The sequence below is a fragment of the Aulonocara stuartgranti genome, assembly GCF_965226115.1.
Source record: "Aulonocara stuartgranti genome assembly, chromosome: 7".
In the NCBI taxonomy this organism is placed as follows: Eukaryota; Metazoa; Chordata; class Actinopteri; order Cichliformes; family Cichlidae; genus Aulonocara; species Aulonocara stuartgranti.
The window spans coordinates 5,666,973-5,694,019 of record NC_138945.1 but is presented as its reverse complement, the minus strand read 5'-3'; the positions used below and the strand labels follow the sequence as shown (position 1 = coordinate 5,694,019).

General features: G+C 39.9%; 2 protein-coding genes across 7 annotated transcripts; both read right to left on the bottom strand.

The window, feature by feature from the left end:
* Positions 1 to 1,850: 1,850 nt before the first annotated feature.
* On the bottom strand, positions 1,851 to 8,954 carry cyb5r2 (cytochrome b5 reductase 2). Its single transcript, XM_082539594.1, has 9 exons — positions 8,780 to 8,954; positions 8,494 to 8,640; positions 7,826 to 7,898; positions 7,343 to 7,449; positions 6,248 to 6,377; positions 6,043 to 6,126; positions 5,587 to 5,672; positions 5,381 to 5,480; positions 1,851 to 2,194 (listed from the first exon to the last, which is right to left on the bottom strand). Exons 1-9 carry the CDS (start codon positions 8,792 to 8,794, stop codon positions 2,022 to 2,024), a joined length of 915 nt encoding a protein of 304 aa, XP_082395720.1. The 5' UTR covers positions 8,795 to 8,954; the 3' UTR covers positions 1,851 to 2,021.
* Positions 8,955 to 10,346: 1,392 nt separating this feature from the next.
* LOC309710277 (ovochymase-2) lies at positions 10,347 to 25,091 on the bottom strand. 6 transcript variants are annotated; one of them, XM_082539592.1, is made up of 18 exons: positions 24,789 to 25,062; positions 24,066 to 24,166; positions 23,851 to 23,948; positions 22,875 to 22,972; positions 22,601 to 22,773; positions 21,542 to 21,637; positions 21,279 to 21,457; positions 20,916 to 21,117; positions 19,417 to 19,449; positions 19,236 to 19,326; positions 18,611 to 18,744; positions 16,989 to 17,132; positions 16,460 to 16,584; positions 16,276 to 16,369; positions 16,066 to 16,197; positions 14,682 to 14,741; positions 13,791 to 13,845; positions 10,682 to 10,786 (listed from the first exon to the last, which is right to left on the bottom strand). In XM_082539592.1, the coding sequence occupies exons 2-17, from the start codon at positions 24,163 to 24,165 to the stop codon at positions 13,811 to 13,813; spliced, it is 1,794 nt and encodes a 597-aa protein (XP_082395718.1). In that variant the 5' UTR covers position 24,166; positions 24,789 to 25,062; the 3' UTR covers positions 10,682 to 10,786; positions 13,791 to 13,810. The 6 variants fall into 6 exon arrangements, with proteins under 6 accessions (XP_082395717.1, XP_082395713.1, XP_082395714.1 ...); XM_082539590.1 differs by lacking the exon at positions 13,791 to 13,845 and adding an exon at positions 11,476 to 11,548 and having other exon boundaries at positions 10,769 to 10,786; positions 24,789 to 25,091; XM_082539591.1 differs by lacking the exon at positions 13,791 to 13,845 and having other exon boundaries at positions 10,347 to 10,786; positions 21,279 to 21,370; positions 24,789 to 25,061.
* Positions 25,092 to 27,047: the final 1,956 nt, after the last annotated feature.

The following is a 27,047-nucleotide window of genomic DNA, read 5'->3' as shown; positions in this document are numbered from 1 at the left end:
CTTATTTTCAGTATCTCTGATTATATGTCTAATTTTATCACGATATTCATCCCTATTTAAAAGGCTGGCATTGAATTCCCAATATTAATATCCCCTGCTACTAAGTTTCTTCCTTGTTGGTTTTGGCTTTAGAGATTTTAGATTGTGAGGTACACCAAAAAATGGCATCGCTCACCAACCAATAATCAATTCCTGACCTGCTTTCTCCATTAGGTTTAAACCACGAATATTTCTTAAGTCCAGGATTCATACATCTCCAAATGTCTGTGAAATTATTATCACAAGCAAAGTTCTCAATAATGTTATTCTGCTGCCTCCTTCCTAAGCGAGGCGCCCATCTGTCCATCCATTCATCTGGTGTCACGTTCCCATCGCCTCCAACGACAATATAATCTGTGGGGTACATAACTTTAACTCTGAAATCACATTTGTTAAATTTTCCAATAGACTTTTATTTTGACCCTGATTATTTATGTCCATAAAGCCTTGTGACAATAAGGAATAAACCTTCGCATTTCAACACTACAGTTAACCAGTGGCCCTCTCTGTCAGCTTTGTAAGTTATAATTTACCCTGGGAATTTATTAAAACAAATCGCCACACCTCCAGATGGATTAGATCCATGGCTGAAAAGAATCTGGTCTCCCCACCGATTAGTCCAAAATGTAACATCAGCATCTACAGAGTGAGTGTCTTGTAGAAATAAAGAGTGACATTTTTGCCCCTTGCAAAATAAAAGTGCATTTTTTCTTAACAAGGTCCTTCAAACCCTGAATGTTTAATGAACTAAATATAATTTGTGAGTGAACCATAACAAGTAAAGAAAAAATGAAATGGAAAAAAATAAAGAGGTATGAGTTTAACCCATAACTCTTGTCACCCACTCAGTGACTAGTAACCTCTCATTTTCAGCTGAGCTCTGTTGTCCCATTAATAATAATCCACCGTATAACAGTCTGAGCCTTTCATTTAGCGTCGCCAATCCTCCGTCCTTCAATGTATCCACGAGGACCTCGGAAAAAGGTCAGTCTTGCTTGCTTGTTCAATTTGAGGCCACATCTGCTTCCTCTCTTCCAAATCCTCCCGCGGCAGTACCTCAGCAAAGTGAACAGACAGCCGAACCGACTCCTTCAGATCGTAGTTGTCTTTGGTCAGCTGTTCATATCTTCTCTCCAACTCTTTAACCTTCTGTCTACATTCTTTCACCTCCTCCAAGTTGAACTGAACAGCTTTCGATAGGATGGCTAGCCTTTTTAAAAAGTATAAAAAATATACAAACCAAAGATATAGTTGTAAAGAGCAGAAATATTCTAAAATTTGAAAAAACATACGAAGGCAAGAAGAATAATAAAGAGAAAGAATAAAGAGAAACAGGAAAGTGTGGATGCCTACAACATTCACTCAATAAACAAAATAACAGGGTTATGAATCATGCATCGTGTGGCAACAAAATAGAAAATGTAAATAATTGTCAGGTCTGTCATTAAACAATTTCAGTTATGAATCAGTTCATTCAACAGTTTTTGCATATTTGATTGGATATGTGAAAAATGCATGGATGGATGGTTTCCTGTTCAATCTATTGGAAGAAAATAATCAGATTTTAAAAAACTTATATGGTAAATACATTTGCAATAAATTTTTTAAAAAGTGATGTGAATAAACTGTGAATACATTTTAATTTTCACATTTCTAACAAAAGCAGACGTTTGTATATTGCTTCAGCTGCATGTTATGTTCTGCACCTTTTCTGTTCACCTTTGCTCACTGATTAGCACTTGAGCAATTAAGTGGTAATGTGAAGAATAACAAAAACACTAATGCAGCATGATGTATACACAAAATCAACACTTGTTTTTCGTCTTTATTTTGCATCTTTTACACGTGGTAGTGTCACTGATATCAAAACTCACACATAACCTGAATGAAATACAGAAAATTACAAACAGGTCATTTAAATGACAGTCGTTTGTGATTTTGAATGGAAGGAACATCTGCAGCGACTGCTAAACGACGAGATACTAGTATGTAAAGATGTTTTCCGTTCTGTGTCCCAGCTTTTCCAGATTTGGCAGACAGGCATTCTGGATCATAGGCGCAGGGCCGCAGAGGACGATGAGGACATCGTTGGATGCAGCGGGGAGGTGGTCCTTGATCATGTCATAGGTCACAAATCCTGAGCTGTAGCTCCAGTCTGGAGAATAAGATCAAAGAACCACAAAGCTGAATTTTCACCAGTATATGCACAATTCGGGTCGTGTTTTTAGCACAGGCTTACTGAAATGTGAAAGCGTTTCAGTCGTGCATGATGTCATAGGGTTTATTGTACCAAACAGCCACAAGAAAAAACAGTACAGCCGATCTATATATGGCTTATTCAACATAGAAGCGTGTCTTTTATTCTGCTTTTTACTCCTTCTCTAAACGCTGAATATTAAACACTTCTTCTTTCTCTCATTTTGAATCTGTCTATGTCCTCAAGGCCTCAGAGAAAGGAAGGGAGGCCTTTTGGTGAAAGGCAGGCAGAACTAAAAGACAACCTCCATTAACAGATAAAACAGGAGACATTCAAAGAAAGATGACACTGTCTGCTGCGGTTTTTGGTGAGACGAAGATTTTAGTGTCAATGAAGCCATTTGCTGAAGATGCTTGTTCAACAACAGTCATCTCTCCATCAAAGGCCAGCAAATAATGGCACTGCTAATGAAGAGCTCTTCAAATAAATAATGATCAAGGGCTGATGTGTCCCCTTTCTGAGGGGAGCTAATGAAGACGTGACACGACAAAATAAAAGGTCTCCACAACAGAGATTATGTAACAATAATATGCTTGTTAATTCAAGCTGGCTTTAAGGATTATACGAGAGAAAACGGGAATGTTTTGCTAAGCTACTGTAACACCTCGTGGGAAGTATCTCCCTCCTCAGCCCGCAGGGATTTTCCTTCAGCTGAGGCGTCTTTGTTTGGTGTCAGCAGTGAAACCAAACGCCTGAGTATCAAGATTTATCCTGCTGCATGTAGCCTGGAGAGTCTCTAATACTCACATACAGGCCTGCCGTATATCCTGTGTGGTAAAATGATCAAATTAGTCACAGAAAATGTTTCTCAGCATCAACTTGAATGTAGTTACAAAGTTATAAAGCCACTGTAGGACTTAATTTGTATGTATGTTTGGATGCTGTCTGGCCAATATGTTTGGAAAGGTTACAAGTATCAGTTTGAAGTCACTATTGGTCATTTTTAACAATAAAGGTTTTCCTTAATGGATAATCTGAGTAAGGCTGTGGTCACAGCAATTTTATCATCTCTAAGCATTTTAAGCTTCATCTGGGGCTCCAAAAGGTTAGGGTTAAGGTCAGGGTCAGCTTGTTCATGCGACCTGCATCTCAGTCTGTTCTCTAAAACCTAAAAGAGGAATTATGGATTGGATCAACTGGTCCCTAAATGCAATTGACACCCCTTTCTCAACGAGAAGTTTGGGCTTGGGTGAGCCTGAGTGCTCCGGATCCAACGCCACCTCCAACGCTTACCTCCCCTCTGATGTGGACATCGGGTCAGTTGGAGGCGCAGTCGAAAGATTGCAGCGGTCCCAGATCAGATGTACACACTGGAACTCTTTCCCATGTTGCTTGTCTGTGTTTATTGTGCTATGGTGTGTTGATATCTTTGCATTCCTGTATTATCCTTTTGTGTTACACATTTCAATGTTTTTTTCCTCACTACCTGGCCTGACCTGTCTCCCCAATGTGATGTTTGTGTATTGTATGTACGGTCGGCAAGGTCTGTCATCTCGGTTGTGGGCAAAAGACCTGCGACTGACATCTCATCATCATCTTCTTCATTTGCTATTTCCTGATATCAGGCGTATTTTTAAAGCCAAGAAAATATTACTCATATCTGGTTTACTTCACAAGAAAAAGGGAAAAATACTAGTAATGATTTATCTTCATTCCCTGTTGGTTTTCTAAGACAACAAAGACATCTTCAGAGTAACATAAATAGAAATGAAATGAAAGACTAGGTGAAGATAAGAAGGTCCATATTCACATATATTCATAAAACAAATGGTGAAACTCATTATGGATTTACAAACATCTTCCTTTTCTTTTTGCAGAACTTCTTCTGTACAACTCGTGCACTCACACATCACAGGTGAGTCACACAGGTGCACTGCTACATGGCAGTCACGAGTGAGGGAGTAAAAAACAACACTGGCTGGGAATTTGCAACACAAAGGAAGTGTTGTCTCTGCAGACGGAGCAGCATGAGAATTTTGTCAGAGTTGTGCTTCTAGGCACCTGATGAACTGAAGCTGCCAACTTGACCCCATTCATATGCAGACTGATATCGACTTGACTCCATCTTGTGGCAACATTTATGGCAGGTTTTAGAGCCAGTGTTGGTAAGCGTGGGGAAAAACAATCGATACAGAATAATATTGGAATATTCTGTGTGGTGATTATGATATTTGCAATATATTACTTGAACTGTCTCAACTGAAAAACATTCAGTATTTGAACACACCCAGCTTTTCCCTTCTACCTGAGAGCTCATGGTTAATGGTTCAGTCACACAAGGAAAAATAGGACAGCAGCCTCTTTGCAACTGAAAAATATCATCGGCTGCCTGCGTTTGTCGTACTGAATTATTTCACATTCTGTGAGCGATTGCAACTTGTGGTGACTAAATAGTTCCCCTTAAGGATGTTGCACATCCACAGCTGCTTTTGATTGCACAAGTTGCCTGATAGGAAGAAACATTTCTGCAAACAGTCGCCGTCTGACTTTGACTGCAATCATTTTCTCAGAGATTGTTGAAGGTTTGCAAATAGTTGATGTCTAGTTATAAATGCAGACAAATTACCAATAAGTTGTCATCAGTCTGAGTCTTTGTCAGTGAGCACAGATCAACAGGATTTGAATCTGGTTGTATTCTGGTTAATTTACTATAGCACGGTTAAAATTGAACTTCTATGAAATTGAACTTTCTGTCTATGCAGACTCCAACAGATATGTGATTTTTGCTGATTTATCACAGTTAGTTGCTGTATTATCAGAAACTCCGATTCAGGCTGATATTAGTCTGGCAACATTTATAGTCTGGCAGGTTTTAGCGACAGTGCTGGTATGCTTGATAATTGCATTTTGCAGCAAAAATAAATGATAAAAGAAATAACTGTAGTGATATAGCTTTATCTTATTGAATATACTGTTTTATATATGCATTAAGTGTATTGTAATCGTGGAAGCATTTGTCTCAATGCTGCTTTTTTCCACATTCAGACTATGAATTAGTGCTTAAACTGAGCCTCCCACTCTATTCTGGAGTGAACATTACACAGAGTGAATTTTAGATCCATAGATGAAGACATTTCCTCTTACTCTGTGGAGGTTTGTCCAGTGTGAACCACAGCTGAAGTCTCTCAGGATGGTTCTTCTTCACCTCCTCCAGCTCCTCCCTCAGTAAGATGTCTTTCTCAGTCTAAGATAAAGTAAAACCCAGTAAAGCGGTTTGACCACAACACTTTCCCTTTATATGCAGTTATAGAATTCAACTAAGACAATGCAATATCCCGCACACAGCTGACCTGGTTGGCGAATATGAGAGAGCACTTGGTGTTGTCAGTGGAGTCTGATGAGATACTGCGAATTAACTGCAGCATAGGAGTGATACCTGGGAGGGTGAAAGACACTGGAGTTAGTCTCAGAGGTGAAATACAGACTTTTCTCATTTTTCCAGTGAACTGAATGTGTCAGCAGTGCAAAGCAAATATCAAAACTTTCTAAAAGTTAAAGCATGTCACAGATTTGAGGACCACACGAGCAGAACAGCTCTTTTCAAACGCTCTGTATTACATCCCAGTCGTCTAAAACACACTAAAATAATAACATGATGCAGTAAAGCACTTGAAAAGTGTGATTACACGCAGGCCTTAGAATCACTTTAAGGTAAATAACACTTCTGCAGATTTTTGTCCTCTGTGATGTTCCTCTGAATGAAGTGCGTGTATAGTTAAAGTTATTAGAGTGATCTGAAAATGGACCTGTTCCGCCAGCGATCATTCCCACGTGCTTAAACTTCCGAACCTTTGGCTCCGACTTCTTATCTGGTCTGATGGCAAACTGACCTGAGTGGATGACACAAAGTCTCAACCAAAGCAGATCACACAGCGCCTCCTGCTGGTGTCAGCAGGTTAATGTAGAAACTTCTTTTTTTGGTTCTTTTCATAAAAAACACCATCACCACACCATTGCCCTTATACACCAGGAGTCCATTGGGCCCTCTGAAGTCAATAGTGTCTCCAATGGTCATGCCGTCCAGGTACTGCGACATCTTCCCTCCATCAGGGAAAGACGGGTGGGTGTTCTTGTAGTAGACCTGGAGGAGTTTACAGAAGGACATCACATTTTTATTTTCACCTTCTTATGCAGTCTCATTTTCCACAACAGTGCAATAAAAATGACTTCCAGGCTCTCAAATGATCCACTCAGCCGGTAATAATCAAATGTCAAACTTTAGACATATTGTCTAATATTACTATTGATATGGCCTTTTTCTCTTACTGGAAAAGCTTCCCTATAATCCAGAAAACAGAAAAAGAGTATGTAAAACCAATATTCAAAATTTTATTTATGCTTTTGGAGAAAGCATCACGATCACAGTTATGTGACAAATGATAAAACCTGTGCGGTACAAAGCATCTCACAACATTGTGCTTCAGTTTTCTGTATGAATGATATTCTAGTGTTAGCTGTTAGCTTAGCACTCAGTAATTTTATATACATATAAAATTACTCCAGAACATCGACGTAACTTTGTGCTAGACATTGGGGAGGGTCAAGATCTCTGTCTAAATAAATAAATCTGGGTAAATTCCCAGATGATTAAACATGCAACTGTTTTGTTGGTAATAACTGAAATGAGTAAAGAAAATCAACAGCCTATTTATGCAAGATAATTCACAATTTTATTGGGGGGGGGGGGGGGGGGGGGGGGGGTATATATTGGTTGGGTCTGATTATTGGAGGGATCATAACCCCCCTAACCCCCCTGGAACTTACGCTCCCGCTCCAACAGGCTCAGTTTTTTTAAGGTATTATTGCTTCAGACTTGGTTGCCTATTAAAAACAAACTCATGGCCTTTCATCAGTTCCTAGGGCTTTGTACAAATGGCTTATAGTGTAATAAAAGTGATAAAAGTGTTTATTAAGCAATGACTGACTGTCCAACTGATAATCTCACTGACGATAGTAGCTCAGGATGCAATACAGACACTCAGATCTTTACCAAATTTCTTAATAATTGCTCTACAGATCAAATGTGAACATGTTAAGGTTAACCACCTTAACCACGAGGTCAACATATCCTTGGTGCTCATCACTGGAGACTGGAGTGTAGGCTCTAACCGCCAGAACGCCGTTCACCTTTGCTGACAAGTACACGTGCTGGCCTGCACAGTGGACAGAGACGGGGAAGAGAAGTGGCAGGTTTGGTGTAGTGTTGGGTTAAAGTGAAACAGGACGGTGGGGAAAATGTTGATACAGGAAATGAGGGCAGTTCTACGGCTGCAGCAAGGAATCGTGAGCATCACTGTCAAGTGCTAATACTTATCTATTCTAATCAAAGTCCAATAATTTTTTATTTTTGATGTTTAACCGGTGTAATCGGCAAGTGAGCTTGCCTTCTTGTTTTTTTGTCTGGTTATACCGCAGCATAAGTATGAGGAAGTGCTAAAAGTGCTGAGTGCTCAGATAAGAAAATCTGCATGCTTGCTTTTTCTACTAGGATTTTATCAGAAGAGAGAAAGAAAAGAGCTGGTACAGTACCTACTGGCAGCCCAAGGATGTGACTTGCAGATGGAAGGCCAAACCGAAATTTCTTTGTGTCATGACTGATTTCCTGCACAAGGACACAGCCACAGTACCATAAAAAGAGAAAATACATATAATATTATCCTTCTGGGCTGGCTAAATAAATCTCCCATGGCTTCTGTTTGAAGCTTTATGTTTATGCAATACATTAACAGATATTTGTCCTATTATGTAACTGCATCTTAAGGGTATTTAAAACATAAAGACCGTTCCAGGCCTGCAAACCGGTGCACTGCACAAAAACAGAGCTGTTACAGCTAACTCAGTGAGAGCAGCAAATCTATCACTGCACCCCCAATAATACTTTCTTATGATGGGAATTTTTGATGAAAGAATGAGTCCTACATTGCCCACAATGCAACTCAACAGACCTTAATGTTTAAAATGTGGTGTGTGAAAGGATTTACACGGGCTCTTGGTACACTAAATCTGAACTGTTCTTTTTTAGGGTCTTTGAGTGAATTTCAAAGATTACTGAACAGAAATCTTGTGACTACAAATATGCAAATCTTGTTTTTTTTTGCAGTCATTTAAAAATGTACGTGCTTATTTATCATAAACATAGATGCAGGTCTAAACACACACTGGATTTTGTTAAGCCTGTAAGTTTGTATGCAGCCCACCTCTTTGCGTATAAGTGGGAGAGGATATTTCACTGTGGGATCTTGGAGAGTGACGGGCAGCTTCTTCGTCTTCTCACCTGAAGAACCTAGCAAGAAGTAGAAAACTGTTCCTACCAACACAAAGACAGCCACCAATCCAGGGATCACCTGCAGGACAAAGATCAAAGTGTGAACATGCTGCATTCAGCCGTTTGTAGCACGCATAGCGACTTGCACAACAGTTAAGATAGAGAAACAGTTTACATTCAATAACTGAAAGGAGAAATAAAGCTCATTTTTTTCTCACCAAGGTCTCGTCCATGTTTAACGTGACAAATTAGTCAGTCAGAGCCTCCCTCTCCTCCCACAGACCAGAGTCCACACAGTTAAGGCAGTGACAGCCTTGCCGCATTCACTCTACACACAAATCTCAAAAGGGGCTTGGCTTCCCACTGAGGTGAAAGGTGACACGGGGCCCGAAGCACCAATAGGAAGACAGATTTCATCATGACGCTATATAGTACAGAGGTGGTATTCAGACAGTGAGGAGCAGAGCCTTGAAATCACACCACTGACAGAGGGGAGGAGAGACAGGCATATCAGATTATATAACAAAGACCTTCACTGCTCTGTACAGGGGCACAAAATACTTTACTCACTTCAGAGAAAAACATGCTTTTCAGAAAATAATGAACTCGTGTATGAATATTTCCACAAAAAGGCATCTAATTCATTAATTTATTCAAGTTAAACACAACAGTGATAAAAGTTTTAGCTGGCATTAAATATGTCCTTGAGTTAACTAGTAATCTTTAACTGTGAGCCCAGTCTTAATGAATCACTGTGAAGCAAGTTCTTTCTTTCTTTTTCGGTACAAAGTAACCGAAATACAAAAAGGCAAGAAAAACAAAAATCAGCCTTTCCACCATATCTCATGATCAAACTTAGTTTGGTTAAAAAAATCTGAGAAATTAGAGAACAATGTTCAAAAACTTGTTTTTTTATACTAATGAAAGAAAAAGTGGGGCAAATATTATGAATCCTTACATTGTTTTTAATGCATTTGTGTTTGAAGAACAGTAAAAAGTAAAAGCGCTCAATGCAGCAAAAGTCACTGTGAATCTATTGCAATAACACACTCTATCATTATAATCACTGAATGCATTAAAACAATAGTATTTTAATGTTGTACTATGTTGCATGGATTAATGTATCTTATTCTATCATTTAAGAATTTTTACAAATGCAAAGTACACAAGAGCATATTATGGCAATGCATGCGTAAGCTGCAAGTTCATTGAATTTGTGCTTAAGTATAGCTCAGTCAGGACTATATTTATTGACAATCACAAAAATTATATTTGGGAAAACAAAGCAGACATTTATGATATTGGGCTGGGTGGAGGTGGGTTGCAAAGTGGTTTGCTCAAATACTGCATCCTGTATGAGATTAGCTGGTTGGGAGTGTAGACTTTACCAGCTGACCCGTCACCTCATGTGGTGTTGCACTGAGCTGGTGTCCAGTTGATCTCCTGGGATTGAAGCTGAGTTTGGCTTTGTGGTCTTTTGTTATACGCCACTATATTCCTTTTATTAGATACTATATTTTATTCTTTACAAAAATCATGTTTTTGGCAGTTGGAATTGCTAAAAATCAATGTAACATCCAACTGCGTGTCTTTGGGAGTATCCTAAAAAAGATGAGCCAATTTTATTTGTACCCAGTAACAGTTGCAGCATTTTAATCATTTTGTTTAGTCACAGTCACCAACACTGATAAAAACATAGCACGGGGTAGAATAATGCACTCTGTGTCTCTGTGTCAAGTCAAATGATTTAAAAGCAACAAATGTTGACCAAATCGCTGCAAAAAATTATGAGGCAGATTTTTAATACAGTCTTTAATACTTGAGCATAACTTCAGGGTAAGAAAATAGCAAGATGACAAAATGGTGCGAGGAATATCCTGAGGTTTCTGTAACAAAAATGACTAAACTAAACTACCAGTGTGGTTCTTGAACTATCAGTATGTTGAAAACTGGAGAGCAAGCATTCTAGGAAACAGCAACAAGTAACAGACAAGCGATTGAAAACTCCCGTTTTTGCATTCCCAAGCAGCAGCAGCAGACTTAAAGACAGCAGAATTTAACAGGTAGCCTCCTTCCTGCAGGTTACTGTGCCAGCTCTGATGATTCCCTACTGTAATCTTCATCTACACTCCGGTCCACATTTAAGGTAACATCCTCTGAGGCGTCATGGTCCACATCGGCCCGGTGAGGCAGGGCTCTGGTTCTGTACTGCTGCACAACTAGTTCTGCAACACAGATGTTAAATTAAAAAAGATTTATGTGAACCAGTCGTAATCTCATTATGTAATTGTGGGATAATGTGAAAGCAAAATACTACATGAATATAACTAAGCCTGGAATGTCAAACCATTTTACTCCAATTTTGGACTCGAGTTTCCATCACTGTAAAGAAGTTAAACTACACATTCAGTCTCTGAGACACAGAAACACAATTTTGACATTATATCTCAGTTTTTCTACGTGATAAAGAAACAGTGCAGTAATAAATGAAAGAAATCTGTCAGCATGACTCTGGGCCTAATTTGTAAGAAGAAAATGTGTAAAATTACACAAATCTATTGTTTAATTACTCTGGTGTATTGTGAATGGCCATGACGAGATCGTTATCAATAGGAAACGCTGTTAAACTTGTAAAATTGTAAAAAGTCCTAACTCACATTTTCCAAAGCCACCCTTCGGGCTGGATTGGAGTCTTTGATTCAGGAGCCTCATGTTTGACACCCCTCGTCTAAACAATAGATCCTGCATTAATAAATCTGTGCATTATATTTTGAAATGGAACTGATATAACTCTTGTTGTATCAGTTGTGTTCATGTCTTAAAAAAAGTTTTGGCTAACACCTGATAATAATCACTAATAAAAGCTTGACTCACTGCAGCTTATTTTACAGTATATACCAAGGAGGATAATAACCTTCACAGTTATCAAGAAACGCCAGCAAAACGGGTTTGTTTGAGATGATCTGCACGTTTCCTGAAAACTGCGCCTGTGTGCACAGAAAATAAAAAAGTACTAGAGATGGGTTTTTTTTGTTTGTTTTTTTACATTTGCAAATATTAAAGCAATTTAAATGGCAAATGCCGAATCAGAAATGGTATTTAGCAACAGCAACTTTTTTTAAAACTGCTTTACCTCCAGTACCCATAAAATATCACTAGAGGGCGCTCTGTACCCACACATTTGCACAGCCGCCTCAGTCAGGCGGTCTGAACCAAGACTTGTGTCTAGAAAAAAAGTTTGATTCGCTGATCACGTGAATCCTTTTCATGCTTCCTGTTGAGGACGATGGTTGATGATGGGTTAACTAAAAATATTTTAGGTACTCTCAATACTCAGCATGTGAAAATATATATATAAAACACAAAGCAGCACAAAGAGAAGCATGAAAACCAAAAGATGCATCTCAAATGCTTAACATTTTAAAGTCAAACGCTATCACTGCAGGTTATCACTGCAGGTTACTCATCACCCTCTTTTAATATCAAATCAGTTAAATATTGTGAAATGAATCTAAAAATAATCTTTGGGGGAAACAGGGAGGCTATGAGGCCATAACAGTGGTGTGCTGTTGCATCATGTGATGTTTATCTCTGCCCAGCGCCTGTTGTGTTTACAAGCACCCAGACAGCCTGGTAAAAGAGAAAGCCCTGAACCGGTCTAATTTTCTTAATGTAATTAATGGATTTGTGATTGAAAGACAAATAGCTATGACCTTTTTTTTGGTAAAATATACACCCGCCCCTCATTTTGTTAGGTCAGCTGCACATCAACACAAATATCTAATCAGCCAATCACTAAATGCATTTAGGCATATAGACGTGATCAAGACGACCTGCTGAAGCACAAACTGAGCATCAGAATGGGGAAGAGAGGTGATTCAAGTGAGTCTGAATGTGGCACAGCTGGTGATTCCAGACTGGCTGGTCTGAGTATTTCACAAACTGCTGACCTACTGGGATTTTCTGACATAATCATCTGTAGGGTTTACACAGGATAGTCTGAAAAATACAGGAACAAAGTAAAAATCCAGCGAGTGGGAGTTCTCTCAGCTAAAATGATGTATTGATGATAGCTCAAATAACCACTTGTTACAACCAAGGCATGCAGAAGAGCACTTCTGAACACAAACTTTGAAGCAGATGGGCTGCAGCAGCAGAAGACCACCTGGTACCTCTCCTGTACCTAACTAAGAAAAGGAAACTGAGGCTATAATTAACACAAGCTCACCAAATCTAGACAATACAAGATTGTAATAAAAGAAAAACTTTCACTGGTCTGATGAGTATCAATTTCTGCTGCAACGTTTGGCTGTTTGCATCAGAATTTGGCATAAAAATGTGGAAACATTGATCCACCTGCAAACTGTATCAACAGTTCACGTTGGTGGTGGTGTAATAGTGCGAGGGACCCTTGGTACCAACTGAGTGTCGTTCAAACTCCACAGCCTACCCGAGCATTGCTGCTGACCGTGTCCATCCCTTTATGACCAAAGTGTGACCATCTTCTGATGAGGACGTCCAACAATAACATGTCAGAAGCTTAAATGAGCTCAAACTGGTTTCTTGAACATGACAAATCAAACTAGCATCAAACTGGCCTCAACAGCCGCCAGATCTCCATCCAATAGTAGTCGGGCTTCAGTCCTGACATCATTAAATAAACAACATGCTTTGAGAAGTGATGGTAAATCACAGAAAATATAAATTTCATAAAATTTTAGAGGCTAAAACCTGAAAATGTGACTGATCAGTTTTTACTTCTTGCTTCATGTGCATCGTTGAAAACCGTCAAACATTCAAACACACCTGCCACCTACATTCATCCTGAGTCATTTCATTTAATCAAAGTCTTTGAAACGGGGTGGAGCTTCTACTTTCTCAGAACTGGGAAGATGAGGTTCAGTTGGGAAAAAGCAACAGCAAAGCAACACCATGGTCTCACAGGTACTGGGTGTGGTTGGCGGTTAACCCGGCAGACATGCAAAGACAACTAACAGGTTTAGACAGAGAGCTGATGAAAAACAGAACAGATCAGAAAAAAATTACAAAATGTTTTCAATTAAAATAAAAGGTCATAACAGATCTGAATCCCAATTCAAAGGATTAAAAAAAACACTGAGAAGCGAGACAGTGAGAGAGGTGAAGGTGGAACCACGCACACACACACGCACACACACACACGCACACACACACACACACGCATGCACACACAGACACAGGTGGAACTACCTGTTTCTCAGGTGCTGTTGTCATGAGGGGCAGCCTGCCAAGGGACTCTGTCTCTCTGCAGTGCACAGTAGAGTCATTAAACATGGAAAGCTCGACTAAATGACTAGCATATACTGTATGTGATGAATGCACGTGTCTCTTCTCAGAGGACGCATTACATCAAGACTAGTGGATTTGATTCTGAAAACTGATATGTTGCACCCACATACTAGTAGTAATGCCAAAGGTCTAATGCTCTTTAACAGCAGCTCACAGGAAACCCTCAGAGCTCTACAGGGTATGAACTCAGTCAGAAACTGAAAGCCATTTCTGTATCATTTTTGGAACAGCTTGCACTCAGATATTTAGTTTTTACAGAGTATTTCTTGGAAAATACAGGAGGGAATTCATGAAACAATATCATCTGTTACAAAGATTTAAAAAATAGTTCAGTTATCTCGGCCCTACAAGAAGACTGTTTGAAAAAAAGTAATACTGTGTTTGACAAATTCATGAAACAGATAACATATAAAGCTGAACAGTCTTTTGGAAATGTGTTCATCAGCCTGCTTTATACAAACTGTTGTTTCTCACATTGTAAGCGGTGACGCCAGTGTTAAATGTCTTACTGCCATTCTAAATGCCAATGACACAGCTTTGCTGGGCCCATAACACCACCGGTGGATAAGCTCAACACTTGGAGTTGGCAAATACCATTCATTCATTAATTCATTCACTCATTCCACTCCTGACCAGCGAGCAGCTCCACTGCAGCAGCTCAATATTTAATGCCTTGCTCAGGAACTCCTGAGCAGCACGGACAGACCGGCCACTGTCACTGTTCCTTATTTCTTAATTAACAAAGAAAAAACACATTAAAGACAAAAAAAAAAAAAAGAGCAAAGCACCAACCAAAAGTTGTCAAAACATCTGGCAGATCCTCAACATCTGTCCTCTTTTGGTTCTGAAGGTCTGCAGAAAAATGCAACAAGATTTGTATCATACTTTCATGGGTAATTATTACCTTTATAGGTTTTACTTTTTAACTTTATGTCCTGAGTCTGATGACTCTGTGTTTTGTGTTTGTTTATATTAACTTTTGTTCTCGTTTATTCTGGTTATGTCTTTTGTTAAGATTTGCTGTTTGGTAGGTTTCGGTTCTGTACTCCCTCTGTTCCTGTTCTGAGTCTGTCTCTGCATATGTGTTGAGTTTCCTGTTTTACTTTGAAGGTCTGTGTTCCTCCTTCTCGTCTGTGTAATGAGTGTCAGCCCTGTCTCCCAGCTGTTTCCTCTCAGTCCTGTTCACTTCTTGTATTTAGTGTCTGCGTCTCTCCCTGCTCGTTGTCGCGTCATTCCCCACTGTGCGTTTTGTCTGCCCGCCTGTTTGCTTGTTTAGTTTAGTTACTTTGCCAGTTTTCTGTTTTGCCTGCTGTCGAGCAATAAAGCTGAGTAGTTTTAAGTTCACTTTTGCCTCCACAAGTTTGCTCTTGGGTCCACAATTCCTGCCTTCACACAGTCATGAAACTTCATTCCAGTTACATTTGGAACACCATAGTTAGAAAATAATGTCTCCAATTTGTAATTTTGATATTTGTATTTGGGGACATGGCTCTACTCTTGGCCTGAGACGTCAGAGAGCAGGGCAACAGGACTCGAGCACCGAACAGACGAGAAATATAACAACTGATAAAGTTTCATGTGTAATGAAAGGGTGGGAGATGGCACTGAGCTCATCAGCTGACCTGCCAGACTTGGATTTAATGAAAGGTAATTTTTAAGTGCAGCCATCATCAACTCAAGTGTGCAGGCATAAAAGAATATAAGGGAACGTGTGATATATATTGTTTTAAAAGTAAAGGTTTGTTTATTCTTGTTGGCCAGCATTTTTCAGAGGCTCATGCTCACTAGGATACGGTAGATTAAGATAATTACACAACATTTAAAGTATTAAATTAAACAAAGCTCCACAAATTTTGTAAAGACAACAGATTATTGGGCTGGCTTACAATCATTGGTATTACTATTTACTAATAGACTCATATTACTGAATGAAGGAAAAAAATCATATTCACAGACAATAACTGTAACATGTTAGTCTGCACATGTAAGTGGAGTGGCCTCCAGTGGGACAGAGTTCATAACATCTTTTACTTTTACAGGGAAATAAGATGGGGCACTGATATGGTCTGCGGGCCGGCTACATTTAACCCATCACTAATCCACTAAACCCATATCACTAGACCTTTGGTATGTTAGTAGTTACTCAGTGGTGGGAAACACACGTGCAGTGGGGTACCTGTAATGCTGATGAATGTCAGTGTAGCCCTGAAACCCCTACGAGCGATGCTGCTGTCCGACGTAAACCGAAGCACCATGGTGCTGTGGTAGGAAAGGACAGGAGGAGGGATACTGCCGCCACACAGCAAGGCTAAACAAAGAAATGCAACAAGATACTGAGTGATACAGGTATAAAAAGATGAATTCTGATTTGATGTATCCATCCTACCAATCTCCTCTGTTCCTTCAACATCTCCCAGGACAGTGAGGGAATCATACAAGCATCTCTCCGACTCCTCCAGGTCAAAATCAGTAAACTCCAGCTGAAAATATAGAAATCAACCAGCTTCTAATCACACATGTCCTAATAATACCTTAAGAAGAATACCAGGTAGGTAAGTTGTGCAGCTCACCTTAACCACATGACCCAGAGGAGCATGGATTACCCAGTGGAGGACACAGTCATTACTGTAGGCTTGTGGGTGATTTGGACTGTGTATAGAAGCCTTATCGTCAACCAGAACAAGTGTTCCACATCCTGAGTGCGCGCACACACACACACACACACACACACACACACACGCACACACACACACACACACACACACAAACACACACACACACACACGCTTACATTAGACAGTTCAGTTTAAAACATTTAAAAACACTCATCTGCACACAAATGCACAAATGTGCTGTTTTTAAACCTAGAGCGTGTGTGTATTTTTTAGAGTCCTCAGTTAGCCTGTTGGTGTCTCAAGCAGCATCCACCTGCATAATTTGCTGTTTGTTACAAAAACCACAACCCACAGACACAGCAGAAGCTAAAATTGTGTATGAGCTGAGTACGCAGTGCGTGCATCACTCTGCCAGCTGTATAGTGTATAATCTGGATTGCACAATGCGCTCGTGTATGTTTGCAGTGTATGTTGTATTTCCCACCAGGATGAGAGTGTCCTTTGACCGCATGGTGCCTAATTACAAAGCCACTTCCTGCTCTGCTAACATCAGAGGAAAAGAGAAGTGTGGCATTGTGGGAATTATTTAGAAGAACTGGGCCGGGCAGCACACTTCCACAGAATATCCCTGAAACACAGAGGCACATGAAGACGTTTAGATATTTACACACACTTTTCTTGATATGTATTCCATGAACAAGATTCTCTCGTTGTCAGTGTGTGCGTTCGGGGTGTCATTCAGTGTTTTGCAAAGACTAAACCTGTGCTTACCAGCAACATTTAGCTGCATGGTCATCAAAAAAAATCCTACAGAAAATCCTAATCCTACATTCATCAATTCATGTGAAAGAAAGAATTAGATACACCGTCAAAGCTGTGGGAAGCTTCATGTTTTCAGCCAAGCTGTTTACGATAAGATATATTATGTAGGCCAACCACATCCTGACCCCGGCACAGTTTTAACTCACAGCCAAGACACAGAAAAACTGCTACCTCTTACAGCCATTTGTAAATTATTTGAACTGGCAATAGGAACATACCCTGTATATAAAAGATGGGCATAGCCTCCACAATACCAATCACTGGGTTGGTGGGCTCTGTTTGAAGCCTCATAGTGGTTTAGCAACCATATTCACTTCTTTTTAAGCCACAAGTGACCACATTTGAAGCGGAGAGGGTGGAGTGCTGAGTTATCAGCTCCTACTGGCAATGGGTGCAACATCCACATCTGCTACTTAGTATTTGTAACAGGCTAACTTACCAGAACAGACGCACAATTTTCTTAGGTCTGTGCCAAATAGCAGGTCATGTTATTTGGAAGATAATTTAAAAAAAAAAAAAAAATCCATTAAGTGACTTAGTGAAACTGAAGCCCAGCAGAGAGCCATGAGCTACAGCTGCATGTGTCATCACATGTCACTCAGTGTGGCTGCGCTTCTAATTTTAAGCCTCACCTGCATCCAAATGGATGAGGTGTAAAAACAGAGTTGTTACAAAAGGGGAGACCACATTATTTTGTTCACCAACATGTTTTCTAAAGGTATTTTAACATCGCGGTTTGAGGTTGCCATTGTGGGCACTTCTGCATGAAGCCCAGACATATCAGAAATATTACTTCTCATTTCAAAGACGTGATATATAAGAATGTATTTTTAGAAATGTTTCACATGTCCTTTAACACAGCCATCCCCAGAGGTCCAGGCTGGCTCTGATGCATCTTTAGTACAGTATAAGCTGGTGTATTGGATTCCTTTCCCTTACAGTATCTGAATTCTTTCACCCATAAAGATGACATTTCACAACTCCTCCAATCGGGCTCCAAGTGGGAAAGAGTTAGGAGAGTCATTACTTCATGACCCCCATGGTTGCTCGTATTAAATGAATGAAGGTGAACTGAACAGAAGCTCAATAACTGGCTTTTTCTTTTTCAGTTGCACATATATTGATATTTTTCATTACATTACTACAATAGACTACATATAATGATAGTATTGTGAGACTCTGCGATTCCCACAACATACAAACTAGTTGTTATTGTTGAGGTTAGCCAGGAAATGATTGTGAGTCAGTGCACTGTAAGCTGAAATGAAGGTGTTTGAAACTCACCAACAGGCCGATGGCTTCCTACTGAAACAGTGAGTCGATCATACCGACAGTACGAGTCGTTCTCCAAGTCAAAAAGATCGAACTCCAGCAGAATACTATAACCTGGAGGAACGCTGATGCTCCACAAACACAACCTGTGGGAAGGCATGAACAGTTTAACCAGGGCACTGTATTTCCCTTCTTTACATCCATATAATCCTGAGCTAAAAGTCAAATGTTAGTTTTTTAGAGTTTCTCATCCTCACAGAATTATAGGAAATATTGATTGCCAGTTATCTTATTAAGCATGGCGTTAGCTCAGGCAGCTTCTGGCACATCGGCTGATCTCAGTGACTGCTCATATCAGCACATCTGATTCATTTGCTTTAGGCTGCACATCTGTAAGCCACCTCATAACCCACCTCCACCCCAGCTTGTCCATTCAGTCTGCATCGAAATCAATTGATATCGCATCTGTTGCATGGACTGGTTGTTGCTCTCTCTGCCATCTTTTAAATTTATGCACGTAAATGGCCTCAAATATAAATCACTACAGATGGATTTACAGTGTTCTCTTGACTACACTGATTCTGACTGAGCAGGCAGTTAGCACCGCCGCTTAGTTCTTCTCTGACGTGTCACTCACTGGTTGTTGTCATAGCGATCGCCATGGAGCCTGGGATTTTTGATTACCCCGTTAATGTCAGACACAGGCCCATCTCTCACACTGCAGAGTCCTGAGACACACGCAAACATCAAAGAAGCATGAGCACATTATGAAATATAGATGAACAAGAGTTGGTGTAATGAGTGGAAAGACAACTCACTTGATGAAACCGTTGTCTGCTGCTGGTGCTCAGCTGAAAGAAGTAGAAAGATGAAAGAGAGAACATAAATATAGATGGAAGAACTTCATCTGTCATCAGAATATTTGTTTCTGGAGGAACTGTGGACAAAACCCCACAGAGTTAAACCGCAGATTAACGTAATCTAAAATGTTCTAATTAGTTAATTCATATTTATTCAATACAAAATGTTTTTTCTCCTAATTTTCAGAATGACACTGCTGAGTTTAAACAATTCAAAAATGCCTACAGACGTGGTTTTTGTAACCTTTTCTTCTCATAAAAATAATAATAAAAATCTGTTCTAACCATGATGACAGCATCAGATTAAGTCCAGCATGCTTTGATAAAGCTCAGCCTCAAAAGTTGTCTTTGTTGGGATCCACAAAGTGGCCCCATATGGAGAAGCAACAGCTTTCACGTTAAATATTAATAACAGCAGCAGCTGCTAAATGAACTGCAGACAATCTGCTGCTCATGTTTGTGCATCACACACTGTGTGAAAGCTAACGTCATCATACAGGGATGACACATACAAGATGCTATGCGTCTACTGTACAAAAGTCCTGAGGAAACCCTCATTTCTTCATATTCTGCTTGGAAAATAGGAATAATATGTTATTGTTTTCATAGATCCAACTACAGAAAGGCAAGAAATGAGACATTTTTGTGACAAACAGTAGTAACAAAGTATCAGATACATCTTAACTTTTGTTTATTGTTTATTTGAGTTATCTGTTGTGTTTAGACAGTGTTAAGTGGTTTTCTTCAGAGGAAAGAAGCACTGCTCTGATAAGGGTCCGATACGAGGGCCGAAATGAAAATGAGTGACAAAGAAGTCACTGTATAAAAGGAAGACTTGGAAAGGCCTTCAGAGAGCTGGGACAGCTATTAAGACTGCTCTTTAAAAACAGTTACAAGTAAGTCGGGCTCCTTGGAAGCAAAGTATAAAGAAAGGAAAGGTGACTCAATGCTTTTTCACAGTACTGTACTCACAACACTTAGAAAGCTGGGCGATTAGTTAAAGGAATGTCACAAAGGCAAGTGTGTTTGTATATTACGTCATGAAGGTCTGTTTTTTAAGAACATATTTGAATCGATTGCTGATGAGGAAACAAAGAATCTTTACCTTCATCTCCTGATATTTCAACAAACAGACATTGTTTACATTCCTGTCTGTTACATCACATTTTGATGGTCAAGCAGCACTTTAAAGGTTAGGAAAACAGGTTTCTCACCACCTTGATATGTGGGTGGAGGCATATTTACTGCAATATGTTTCTACAAGCTTTAGCTACTTTTTAAGTTTGTCCCTGACTAAACTACAAAGTGACATTCAGATGTTATCAGATGGATCTCAGGGTGTAATAGCCACTTTGTAGCAGCACTGTACTACCTCCATATATGGTTATCATGTGACACACCATGTCTATCACACTCTTTAGAAGCAAATATGCTGTATATGCTGTATCAAAACCTACCCTCTCTCAATTTACGCTTGATCCAAGGCAGCAGCAGCCTGACGTCAGTGAAAATCCCCGGAGAACCTCGTTTGGAAGGGGGGCGGCTGCTGTTGTTTCCCCAGCTCCTACCACATCCTTTACCCCAGGAAGTCACGCCCAGCGCCACCCAGCGATGACCTTCTGACCCTGCTGGACACACCAAAGGACCTCCTGAGTCTCCCTGGACAGAGGATGAAGTCGTGGGTCAAGGGATGAGTCAATTATTTAAAGCTCAGTGGGATAGAATGACTGATTTACGGCACTGAATTGTGCTGTAAATAGAGCATCTGTGAGGATGGAGAAAAAATCTGAAGTTATAGATAATGAAAAGATTTTTAATACCTGACAGGCATCCCTCCCTCCTGTCTCTGGGCCGGCACACAGAACTGTCATGCTCGGCTGAGGCCGGACGAGTCTCTGGTTCATCATAGAACCTTTAAGAGTTTGGAGGACATATTTACATTTGGCTCGGTCAACCAAATCCAAATGCACCTCTCTCAGAACCATAGGAAGATGACCCCCTAAGAAACAGTTACATAGATTGGAATAGATTAAAAAGCTCCAGTCTAATTTAACAATATTTAAAAGTCAGAAAAACGACATACGTTCCTTTATCCTCCCCCATCCAGCCGTCATGCAAGCGGTCTGAGGAAGGATATTGTCATTAGGTAAAGGCAGACATATCGGCTGGACACGAGCTCCTGTTGAAAAAGTCACATCAGGTCAAATTAAAAACCATGGTGGCCCGAAAGTACAAAACACAACAGAAACACAACATTCCTTGTTTCTGTTTTCACATCATTGCATCATGCTTGAATGTTATTCTCAGCAGTGTCCTTGTGTGACTTTTGTCATTGTTGAACCTGACAAAGAATCTGTAAGTTGTACTTGCTTGCATGTGAGCTATGTGTGTCCTGTGACGAGCTATGATGCTTCAAGCAAGCATGCAGACTGCATACACATCACTGTGCTCTGAGGATCTGAAGGAACATCTTAGAGCCATTACATGTTAAAACTGCACTGACCTTCAGTCTGCTGCTCCCTTCTTTGCAAAGGGTCACCGCAGCAAATCTGCATATCTGATTGGTCGGACGATCTTCCTCACAACTCTTGAGGAATTTGTCTCAAACAACGAGTAGTCACATGTTAAGTGAATGTGTTAACCATGCACCATGTAGCCACACCATCCCAGCATTTCAAACTTAAAAATTCAGTGCTGTCAGAAAACTTCTAATGTAACAGAGACCTCCCACCTAGATTCAGATACCCGGTTCTTGTGAAATAATCCAGAAGAAATTGGTTTGTTTTTTTTAAAATTTGATAGAAAGAGTTGATACAAAAGATATAATTCTATTTTTATAGTTGATTTGCTCCATTTGTAGCCACATAGCTTTCTGTAATAACATTTTCTCCTTTACCATATTGATGTCTTGAAACCAGATGTGACAGATGAGGTGTGGATCTGAGAAAACATGCTGATCGACTCAATTGCAAATCATCGGCAAATGAGCGGAACTGGACTGGAATTCACACAGTAGACTTGATTTTTTACTCAATATGACCCAAAATGCAGGTTTAAGGCACTTGTTTGAGTCTCTGAGTCGAACACAGTGATCAGTATGACACGTTATTTGATTTTGAACCAATGCGAACAGAAAACTTGCCCATCTGGATGCGTTGGTTCAGCTCTATGAGAGCTATGTCATAGTTCATCGGCAGAGCAGGGTTGTACTTTTCATGGACTGAGACAGACTTGACCAGAAAGACTTGCTCCTCCTCATCGTGTACTCTCTGGTCAAACTCTCCAACAAGGACTCTCACACCACTGAGAAACTCTCTAGAGAGAACATTCAAAGCTTATCATTTATTCCCGTTAGATAAAATGTTAATTCAATTCTGCTCAATTATAAGTCGTGTCAGCGACATAACGCTTTATACTTTGACAAAGATGTGAAGCAGTGTGCAGCAGTCATTATCCAGCAGTCACTCAAGATGGATCCTCCACAGAAATGAGAGCCCCTGTTCTGGAGGGAAACCTGAGGACAGACGATCCATAAGAAGATTAAGCAGAGCCAACAGCATGAGTCAGTTTGTCACTAAAAGAAAAGGCTGGTTTACCCTTTTCTTTGTGTTTGCTATGCCAGCCTTAAAAATGACACTTTTTTCATGCAGACCCATGAATGCAAGATTCATGTAAAATGCAGCAGATGTGTGAAGTTTAAATGTTTAAAATGATGAGCAAAGTTGCAGTCTCTCATATTGCAGGACTGCGGTGCTGAATAAGGTTTTTTTTTTTTTTTTTTAATAGCAACCCTTTAAAGCCTGAAACATTAAATAATAACCAGAGAAATATATATATTTTTGAAAGTGAAGCATTTATTGAACCTTTTGATAATTAAAAAAAAGAAACAAGTTTCAATTCGTATTTTGTTTGCTACATACTTTATATTTTTGTGTGTGTGATTTATTTACATTTTTCTAGGGGAAAAACACACGGATGATTTAGAAGTTTTAAAAAAAACTTTCAAAAGTTTGTATGTGTCAAATATGATATACTAGGCATTAAAGGGGTTAAACCGAGCAATTGAGCAACGAAGCAATTTATCCACAAAATTCCACGGAGCTGTCCTTTTTGGTTCATAGTGTAAAAGGTTACTCCCATCTCTTTGTCATTGAGTGATCCTCAGGAAATACCAGCATGAGCAACCATGTCATGTTTGTGGAGGACAGAATACGTGGTGAGCCTGCATGGCCGCTGATAACCATCAGGGGTGAACAAGAAAGGAAAGTTCAACAATAACTTTAACCACTGATATGCATCTTTAAAGATAAGCAAAATAGCAGTCAGATCAGACAGCTAAGCTAAAGAAAAGAAAGAAAGAGAGAAACCTGAAAGAAGAACTAAATAACTGACCAACCACGGGTGTGATCCGTACATGGCTTCAGTTCCTCCTACCACCCTCAGAGAGGAAACCGTCAGGTTCCACACTTGAGAAATTCCACATTTCGAACCTAACAGAAAGCATCAATACTTTTGAGACCACTGACAACATTTTCCCTCAGCTCTGTGTCATTTTAAGACATGAAAGGTTGTGTGTTCCTTTTTTCAGCACCCATCCTATTACTCACCTGTTTGAGCAGCATGGATGTCAGTGTTTACCCAAAAATACAGAGAGAGCAGAGCGGCGGTGGTCCTCATCATAACCCGAGCATGGAGAAAAGGTCTCATACTGGGCAGACAAAAAGGTTTATAAGGACTAGTGTGATGTGAGGGTATACTCACAAACAAACCAGTAAAGGCTGGCCGTGATGGTGATTGGTGAGTTCAAATGTCGCAGTAAAAATTAGTTGGAGAAAAGTGGTGAAAGTGTTTATCATCTCAAGGTCAGCTGTGGTGAGGTGTGCAGAGTGTTATTGGTGGCTCAAAAACAGGGCAGCAGCTGTAAAGCCTTCAAGGGGGAGAAACAGTCATAAAACACGCACAAAAGGACAGAGAGCACACTTACTGCCGCACAGCCTGTGTGAAAAGAAGTGCTGACGTAAAAGCAGCCAGAAAGGGAGGAAAACGGGGAAAGCAGAGAAATAAAACGACAAAATCTTCCAAAGCTGCAGCCTCTGTGAAGGAGTCCTCTGAATCATCTGACATTCAGAAAAATATTTACATTTTTAAAATTTCACACAAATCTCATTTTCAGAGATGTTTGTTTTATTGGATATTAGATTAACACCACTTACTGTATTGCTTGGTCAAGAAATGTGTTGTAAAAGCTTAAAAATAACAAGTCCTGATCGCATTTGTCACTTTGTGATAACAAAAACGACAACAGGCAGCTGAAAAGTTATTTTACTTACCAGAAAGCAGCACTGTGAGAACGTTTCTCTTTTTCTTAACCTGTGCTACAAAAAAAATACCTCAACATGAGAGTTTCCTCTCCCAGTTACATTTGCAAATGACTGAGAAGTGCAGAGGAGTATTCTGCTCTGAGAGGTGAAAATTAGATACACACCGAGTGTGGCATATCAGCAAAGTAGCAGTATCAGTAGAGTATTCCCAAAAGGAAAGTGTACTGTAGATATTTTAAGAAATACATTGTTCCAACTAAAACCAGTGGGTTACAAGTAAAAACAGATTTTCATCAAAAGCTGCTCATATTGTTTCATTAACAGCCAGGAAGACATGAGTGTGCAGGTATGAGCATAATAATCTATTAGGTTAATATATTTATATATCCTCTCTTCTGGCTCTGCTTTGGGCTCCACCAAGTCCAGCTTCATGCTAACTTTGTAACCAGATTTGCTGACCATATAAAGCACAGACGGCATAAAAGATCCACTTAATTCTCAGATCCTAAAGTGAAGCGCAAGTGCCTTAAACCTGCATCTCTTTGAACTCCACCAGAGGTTGATGTCTGTGGTTGCAAAAAGAATTGTGGTTTCTACAGAGTGAGTTTATTGATGTAGTAAATTACTTATACTGAATAAAACATTAAATCCATTTTGCAAGTTTTGATCATTCTAAAGGCCGTTACACATCGTATGTGTGATGAAAAAATGACATAACATGTTGAATCTTCCATATCTGACCTCGTTGTGTAATGTGTACACACACCAAATGCACTGTAAAAATAAAATTATGTCAACATCAAGCAACATCCTGTTTTGTTGTGTCTGAGGTTACTATTTCCATCTCGCTGTGTAATCTCTACCGCTGTGCGATTTGAGGTACGAGCTCGCTTGTTGCCAAATTCAGTGATCCGATTAGTTAGATCTGTTGTATCTGAAAAATCAGAAGAATCGAGCTTGGTTCTGAGTATACTTTTGGTGTGAGCGGCTGCATTATGAATAATCCGAAAAACATTTTTAATGCACGAAAGATTCACATGGATTTTACGTGTCCTGAAGGCCTTGAGAGTCAAAAAAGGTGGATTGTGCAGGATATCACCATCAGAATCGACCCTCACTCATCACACCAAGATGGCGACACTCATCTCAGGGTTTTTAAACAGGAGTTCACAAACCAGTGGGTAGCGACGTCCATCTTTTGTACGGTCCATGGCCTAAATCATAAAAAGTAGCATTGCAGGCCACGGAACCACGACGACGAGCTGAAAGACGTTAAAAAGCTCCACAGATTTGAGGTGAACTGCAGATTACAAATTTCTCATATTATTACATGACAACTCAATAAATTACATGACAACGACGACAGGCACAACCATAGCCACAAGTATCCCTGCTATCAACTTTCCACATTCTCATTTCCCGGCTTTACTCAGCAATCCCACGGAGGGTTTTCCAAGTAACTCACATGAAAACACTTCCAAAAGCTTTCATAAAGTACTTATAGATTGAATCGCCATTTTGTTAACAAGTACACAAATGAGCAGCTATTGACCACGAGTGTTTAAAAGCCTGCACATCAGCATTCCCTGAATTAAAAAATGGAATAGACGTTTAGTGTGTATTTATGTGAGTGTTTTCTGCCTCGGGGCTCCCACTCTAAGCCTTATAAGCCCCCTGCTTCCTGTTTATGCAGCCCAGTGGCCCAGACCCCACAGGGTGTACATGGCTGGATGTGACTCAGTGCTTGGCATAGTTGCTTGGCCACAGTTGCCGGGGCTGCTGTTGCCAGGTGTTGCAGAGAGACGCGTAAAATACCGTGCTGTCGGTAACAATTGGCATAAACAATAAATGGAAGCGTGAAACGAGGTCAGCCTTCAACGGATCATTGTCTTCATTTCTCTTGTTTGTGTAAAGCTGGACAAGAGGAGCGATGAAAGGTTCCCTCCTCACACATAAATCCAGATCAATGTCTGAGCAATATGTAGTAGCTGTACACAATAGCATCCGATTGGTAGGAAGCAATTCAGTCTTTATGAATTCTTTATGTAAAAGAGGAAGCATTAACATGCGGGCACAGAAGGCTTAGCACTTCAGTAAACAAACTTTAACCTCAATCAGACTAATATTGTTTCCAACCTGAAATGTTGTGCTTAAAGAAGCCTGATTATACAGGTAAAGTTTACAGGTCTTGAGTACAATAAAAATTAATGTTGTGTTCCAAATATTAAGCCAATTCTTCACACAAGGATTGTACATCTACTTTCAAAC

Coding starts and splice junctions, on each gene's coding strand:
- cyb5r2 (XM_082539594.1), bottom strand. Junction 7,899..8,493: donor TCCCACTTATACGCAAAGAG/GTGGGCTGCATA, acceptor GTCCTTGTGCAG/GAAATCAGTCATGACACAAA. Junction 6,378..7,342: donor ATGTTGACCTCGTGGTTAAG/GTGGTTAACCTT, acceptor AAACTCCTCCAG/GTCTACTACAAGAACACCCA.
- LOC309710277 (XM_082539587.1), bottom strand. CDS start 24,165: ATGAGACCTTTTCTCCATGCTCGGGTTATGATGAGGACCACCGCCGCT. Junction 21,118..21,278: donor GAGGGAGGGATGCCTGTCAG/GTATTAAAAATC, acceptor TCCTCTGTCCAG/GGAGACTCAGGAGGTCCTTT. Junction 10,787..14,681: donor AGATGTTTTGACAACTTTTG/GTTGGTGCTTTG, acceptor TCTGTGTTGCAG/AACTAGTTGTGCAGCAGTAC.